Source organism: Orycteropus afer, unplaced genomic scaffold, assembly GCF_000298275.1.
Source record: "Orycteropus afer afer isolate SDZICR_OR568_19922 unplaced genomic scaffold, OryAfe1.0 scaffold00399, whole genome shotgun sequence".
In the NCBI taxonomy this organism is placed as follows: Eukaryota; Metazoa; Chordata; class Mammalia; order Tubulidentata; family Orycteropodidae; genus Orycteropus; species Orycteropus afer.
Window position 1 is genome coordinate 2148209 of NW_006921986.1, and position 7729 is coordinate 2155937.

The 7729-nt window shown below is 41.3% G+C and overlaps 1 protein-coding gene across 1 annotated transcript in view; it reads right to left on the reverse strand.

The window, feature by feature from the left end:
- Positions 1-5453, reverse strand: part of TBC1D1 (TBC1 domain family member 1) — a 392135-nt gene extending 386682 nt beyond the window's left edge. The window contains 1 exon segment of the mRNA XM_042782639.1: positions 5043-5453. Within this exon segment, the coding sequence (XP_042638573.1) occupies positions 5043-5453 (411 nt within the window).
- Positions 5454-7729: the final 2276 nt, after the last annotated feature.

Here is a 7729-nt window from a genome sequence, read left to right on the forward strand (position 1 = left end):
TGTGCTTATGACCCTGGCAGTAAATGCATATCGTCTCTCTGGCAAACACAGTCTATGCTGACCTCATCTGTTTAGAAGGAGCCTTAATCTAGAGAATTAATTCACTGAGCAAATGTTACAACTAGCCAAGAGAAATGACGAGGTAGGTTAGTGTGCTTCTGCACAGATAATCCTCCATAGGAGATACAATGCCAGGGGTATCCTGAGAACATAAAATATAACCCGCCACAATCATGGCCAACCTGGTTTACCATTCTGTTTCCAATCACAATAGAAAATTGAGGTACCTGTGATACAAATTAGGGAGTTTTGATGGCTAGTGGTTCAAACCCACCAGCGGCTCTGCAAAAGGAAGCTGACTGCAGTCTACTTCCATAAAGATTTACTGCTTTGGAAACCCAGTGGGGGTCGCTATGAGTCAGAATCAACTCAATGGCAGTGAATTTTTGGTTTATGATACAAATTACTCTTTCATAAAATAAATGTGATGACAGCAATTGATTACTCTCAGTAACGACAATTTTTGTTTGTAAAAACCATGTACAAGCCAAAAATAACCAAAGAACAAATTCATATTTCAACCATGGCATTTCAGAACCTAGAGTAAGGCCACTTCTCTACTTTGGGCACGACTAGAAGCCCCAATTACAGTACTTTGTTATAAATCTCTTCCTCCTGTCAGCTCTCTGAATGACCAGCCAAAAGCTTGTTTTCAGATGACTGTAAAAGATTTTGGGAAAGAGTCAAAAGTGGAAAGTTCTGAACAACTATTCCATGGAAGGACTCTCCTCCAGGAAACTGGGTACTGGCACAGAGCTTGCCGAGAGTACAGACTGTTCAACTCTCGGATGCTCATACTGGAATGTACCCAAATAATAGAAACCACTAGGGTTTTTTCCATGAAGTTTTTTTCAAGTGTCTGTTTATAAAATTTTATTCAAGGATAACTAGGATCTCATCCTGACAACTGAAGATATTGATATTCATCTCTGTCTCTTTCTTCTTCTTTTAAACTAAGACTTTGAGTGAAATTAGCATATAATCTGCTTCCAGTAAAATTTACTTGAATGAAAATTTCTTATGGCCATAATCTTCTATGTCCTGTTCTACCTCATTTAGTCCTCCCAGCAATTCTACGAGATACCAAAAACCAAACCCACTACCATCAAATCGATTCCTACTCATAGCGACTCCCATAGGGTTTCCAAGGCTGTAAATCTTCAAGGAAGTAGATTACCTCATCTTCCACCCATGCCGCAGCTGGTGGGTTTGAACCACTGACCTTCTGGTTAGCAGCCAAATACCGTACCCACTTTACAGGTGAGGAAACAGGCTCAGTTGCCGGAGGCCACTCAGTTCACAAATGGCAGAGCTAGAGTCAGAATCCAGGTAGTTTACCCCTCGAAATCTCTGAAATGCCACGTCATACTGCCCATTTGAGATGCATGAACAATAACGTTAAATGACTTATAATAACAAGACTTCCAATTCTACAGGAGAAACAGCGTTTGTGAGCTCATCAGCCTTTATTTCAAAAAAGCTTGCTACACTGTGGTTTGTGTTAGGCCCCATTTAACCTGCCTCCTGTCATGCCTTGGAGCATGGACCACGTGGTGTTTACTTACTGAGGCTTCCACCTTCAGACTGCATGGTACTAATATTCTCTTGCAGGAACTGAAGCAGCAATCACTGATTGAATGAGTAAACCAATGAATCGAGGATGAACAAACAAAAGAAGTAGTCTCCAGAGATTTACGTGGTCATCAAGAACATTAATTCCCAAATGAAGTTTCTACACACAGGAGGGTATGCAAAATAACCCAGTGGGGTGCAAGGAGAAAACATTAGCATTTCCATTTATATTTTAAATTCCAAAAAGCTGAGAATCTTAGGCTTTCCTAACGCTGGCATCTCCCATCCTGGCATCTCCCATCCGTGCCATGCAAGGTACCCTAGGCAAAATTGGGATTCCTCAGCTCATGAGGAGCTCTGCTAAACAGAAGGCTGGCGGTTCAAACCCACTGGCCACTCCTCTGAAGGAAGATTGGGCAATCTATTTCTGTAGTGATACCACCTCGGAATCGCCAGGAGGGGTCACTATAAGTCAGATCTGACTTTTTTCACCTGTTTGATTTCTACACACTGGACCAAATTTACAGTTTCCATGGGACCAATGGGGAAAGTAGCTGTATATTATATTTTCAATTTTATCTAAAGTAATGCTCACAAAATGGCAAGTGTCTTTAAACGAGTCTTGAACAGAACTACAACTAATGCTAATAACAAAGCAAGCACAAATGAACAGGAAAATAGCAGAGCCGACGACACATTTAACACTTCTCATATATCACAAGGTGAAACATTGTGTCTAATCAGATCTGACATGAAGTTGGCAAAAAAAAAGCCCTGAAATTATCTATACTTTTTTTTTTTTTTTACCCATTCGGGAACATTTACTATATAACTAGGGATTCATAAACTGTATACATTATTTGTATGTTTTTGTTTAACTGTTTAAAACAAATATCAAAAAGCACCCTTCAACTTTCCTTCTTTCTCAATATTGTAAGTTTGAGAATTATTCATGTTGGTACATGTCACTCTAGTTCATATTTAAATTGTTGTTGTTGTTGTTGTTGTTGTTAGGTGCCTTTTATATATACCTTTGAAATAGACTCATAATCACTGTTAGTCAAAGGCCTCTGCCCAAGTGAGCACTATGCCTTGAGAAATTAGCTAATGTATTTTTATACAATTCATAAATAAATACATTCTTATTAATAAGATCAAAAAGTACAATTTGTGACCAAGAACATTAACATCATCTGGGAGCTCGTTAGAAATTGAAGGCGGGTGGTTCAAACCCACCAGCCACTCACTCCTCAGAAGGAAGGTTGGGCAATCAATCTACTTCTGTAATGATACCACCTCGGAAACCCAAGGAGGGGTCACTATGAGTCGGATCCGACTAGATGGCAGTGAGTTAGTTTTTTTTTTGAGGGTCCACACTAGACCCACTGGATCAGAACCTGCATTTTAACAAAATCCTAGGTGATTCTGATTCAAATGCACATTTCAGGGTGAGAAGTCCAGCTTTAGAACATTCAAATAACATGAACCCTTGGGCCTTAACACTTCAGCTCTTACTTACAACTTTAGACAGATCTCTGTGCTGAATCTTTGAACTCCTACACTGACAATTTCTAATATCTGTTCTCAAATGTTCTTCAAACTATAACGAACTACCTCCTAAAACCAAAACTCCAGTGAAATCACCTCATATAAATAAAGCATTGTCTCTTTTGTTCATTCAGTACATTTAAAATACAATTGCAACTCCCACCACACCATACTCTTGGACCCCCAGCTCCAGTGGCATCACTAGGGTTACTGTCACCAGGGTTGGTGTCACCCAGTGTGGTAACTCATAGTACCACCTCTCCCCATGAACTTCCTTTTGTACCATACAAAATCCTTAGTAAGGTTTATTATCAATTTTAATCATAGATAATATGTGATATAGTTGTAAATTGCTTAAATGCAATATTTCTTAGATTATATGAACAACAACAACAACATTGTTTTATAAAATCTTTCTACTTTGAATTACAGCATTATCAGTTACAAAATTAGTAACTGAGTGGAACCCTTTTATTTTTATCCTTCTTTTCCTTTAATTACTACTTCATTCTCAAAATAGTGTTGATACAGGTTCGCAAATACTCATTATTACAATATTACCACAAAAAAAATCAGAAAATTTGATAAAATGAGTGACTGTTAAAAACAAGGGCAGCAAAGAACACACCGGGGTGTGCTTGTATGGTACAGACCAATCCACATGATTCCAAGTGTCGTTATAATTGGACAGTAATGACAGCTCTGACCAGAGTACAGTGTGTTGTTGTTGTTATGTGCCATTGAGTCAGTCCCAACTCATAGAAACCCCTCCTTGGGTTTCCAAGGCGGTATCACAAAGGAAGTAGATTGTCCAACCTTCCTTCCAAGGACAGTACAAGGTTCAAAAAGTAAATTAGAATTTTACCCTTGTAAGTATACTGATACATGTAACTTGGGCTTAAGAAGCCTTGATGTCACAGTACTTAAAACGCTCAGTAGTTAAAACCAAAAAGTCAGCAGCTCCCACCAGCTACCTCCAGAGACCAAAGACAAGGCAGTCTGCTTTGTAAAGATTTACAATCTTGGAAACCCTATGGGGCAGTTCTACTCTGTCCTGTAGGGTTGCTATGAGTGGCAATTGACTCCACGGCAAGGGTTCTGGCTCGGTAAGCCAGGCTTACAAAGAATGGTTTTGTTGTTAGAACTATGTTGTTGTTGTTGTTATGTACCGTCGAGTCACACCTGACTCATAGTGACCCCTCCTTGGGTTTCCGAGGCAGTATCACTACGGAAGTAGATTGCCCCATCTTCCTTCCAAGGAGTGGCTGGTAGGTTTGAACCACCAGCCTTCTGGTTAGCAGTCAAGTGCCTTAGCCACTGTGCTACCAGAGCTCCCTGTTAGAACTATAGGAATGTTTTAACAAAAAATACATTTCTCAATGAAAGCAAACATGGGTATAGGGACGGATAGATGGGTGAACAAGCTAAACAATTATGTATGTCTAAATGGAGAGTGTATCCAAGATCATATACAGGGTTGGCAGACAATGGGCCTCTCAGGGTGCAGAAGAGTATGAAGGAATGGACACTGGGAGGAGGTAACTATGGGGAGGAAGTGGGAGGGGAGCTGCTGCATTGTAAATTTTGGTCAATGACATGAGACAAAGTATATGTGAACTGCTGTATGAAAAGTGAATTTACTCTGTAAATCTTCACCCAAATCCTAATAAAAAAAAAAAAAAATACATTTCTGCTGAAACAATGAACTAAAATTTTATAGGTAGTCATTTTGGTGTCATCTCCTCTGACAGTGTCACCCAATGCAGTCCACATCCCACCCCTCCCCCACCTCAGACACACACACATACACACACACATACATGCATAACCCCTTAGTGACATCACTGGGCAGCTTAACTTACTTTTGTTTGATCATCAGCTTTAAATACGTAACAGATACTCTGCTGGCTGGTTGCATCTTCCTTAACCAGGCAGGCAAAGTAACTTGGGTCATAACTGTTGTGAATCAGTTTGTGAACATGCTGAGGCTTACACTCAAATATGCTGGAACAGATCAAGGGATCCCATTGTTGACTTTTTCCGGGCTCATGTTCACATCTCAAACCGGAGGGTGAAACGCAAAGCCGTACTTGCTTGGTTACAGGCTCCTTTCTGGAGGTGCTGAGTCTTCGCACTTCTGCCACAACCCAAGGCAGCATGGGCATGGTGGTCAGAGAATGCACAGGCAAAGAGCCCACCAGCTGAAGGCCAAAGTCCACCGAGACCTCATTAGGGAATGGATGTTTCCTTGCTGTGAATGTTATCGGTTCCATCTTGGGAAAGGCCTGGAAAGCCAGCAAAACGTCCCTCCTGCTTTTCTGTTTCAAACCAAGAAATTACTTTACACACTTTCGAAGAAGAATTCTGGGGGGAGAAAAAGAGAGGCATTAGAATTTAATGGAGTCACAGCAATAGCTACTTCCGAAGAGATAATATTTCAGAAAGAACTTGAAAGTCTAAAAATCCAAGTGTAGTTAGACATGAATATCCATTCCAATAAGCTGTTCCACCTAGAAAGAGTGTTCTTGAAATTGTATTACATATAAAACCTGGCAATGACATAACTGTCACACTCACTACAGTTCCCAAAAATCCCACCAGGAAATGACTGTTAAACACAAGCCTCATAGAAGCCAACAAAGTCAATCACCATGGAAAACAATACGGCATGTCCTGACAGCTTTAAACACTTCTATACTATTTATCACATACTTCAAGAAATTGCTTTTAAGATAATCAAATTCAGTACAAAAGACACCTTAAAAAGAAAATCTCATAAGAAAAAATATCAGCTACCCATCATCATGGTCCCTGGGTGGCATAAACTGCTTGCATTTGACTATGAAGCTAAAAAGGAGACCAGGTGCCACAGTTGTTAAAACACTTGGCTGCTGAGAGGCTGACGGTTCGAACCCACCAGTCATTCCTCCGAAGAAAGATGTGGCAGTCAGCTTCCATAGAGATTTCAGCTTTGGAAACCCTGTATGGGGCAGTTCTACTCTGTCCTAGCAGGTCGCTATGAGTTAGAATTGACTCAATGGCAGCAGGTAAGCTAAGGTACTAACATAAAGGTTGATAGTTGGAACCCACCAATGACACTGTGAAAGAAAGTTCTGGCAATCTATTTCTGTAAAGAAATTACAGCCAAAAAAACTCCCTGGAGTTCAGCTCGACTCTGTAATAGACGGGGTCACCATGAGGTGGAACTGACTCAATGGCAACATGTCAGTTTTTCTGGTTTTTATCCATTATCATAGTCTACCTAGCCAGAACACTTCTTAACTGACCTTATCGATTTTAACCTCTTAAACCTAAAAAGGCTCTCCTTGAGGTAGTTCAGAGATTCTGAGTCACAAATTTATGAACCATAAACGTTTACTCAGGGGATTCTGGTGGTGTAGTGCCAAAACACTTGACTGCTAACCAGAAGGCTGGCTGTTCAAACCCACCAGCCACTCCTCGGGAGGAAGATTGGGCAATCTACTTCCGTAGTGATACTGCCTCAGAAACCCAAGGAGGGGTCTCTATGAGTCAGATCTGACTCGATTGCAGTGAGTTTCGTTTTGGGTTTTAACGCTTACTCAGTGCCCGTTGTTGTTATTAGCTGCCATCGACCAGCCTCAGCCTCATGCTGATCCCATGCACAAGGGAACCAAAGGCTGTCTGGTCCTGCACCCCATGATCAGTTGTGGGTCGAACCATTTGAAGCCGCGGGTTTCCGTTGGTTTATTTTTGGAAGTAGACAGGTCTTTCTTCTCAGTCTGCCTTAGTCTAGAACCTGCTTAGCTCTATAGCAAAACATAAGCCTCCACTGACAGACAGGTGGGAGCTGTGCATAGCGTGCACTGGCTGGGAATCAAACCCAGGCCTTCCACGTGGAAGATGAGAATTCTACCACTGAACCACCACTGCCCCATCAGCACCTGTACAATGCAACAATGCAACACACTGCCGGCGAGTCAGATCCGACTCACAGCGACCCCTGCTTGGTTTCCAAGGCAGTATCTCTATGGAAGTAGATTGCCCAACCTTCCTTCCGAGGAGTGGCTAGTGGGTTTGAACTGCCAGCCTTCTGGTTAGCAGTCAAATGCCTTAGGTACTATGCTACCAGAGCTCCCATCAGCACCCGTAAGTTCTAAAAACTCTTACAAACATTGCTTCATTTAATTCATGTACTAGAAGCCCTGTCCCCAACACCTTACCTCTACCCACTGTGAAAAATTAACCAAAACTCACTAAAATTTGAATTGAAATTTATTCTGAGCAGTTATTCTGTATGCATATAAAAAGAACAAACCAAACTTACTGCCATCGAGTCAATTTTGACCCATAGCCACCCTCATTGGGTTTCCAAGGCTGTGAATCTTTATGGAAGCCAACTGCCTCATCTTTCTTCTGTGGAGTGGCTGGTGGGTTTGAACTACCAACATTTTTGTTAACAGCCAAATCCCTTAACAACTACACTACCAGAGCTCCTGCTCAACACATCCAAAAAATTGAACTCAAAAACTTTCCTCCCAATCAGCTTCTCATGTGTTCCCTCAGTGAA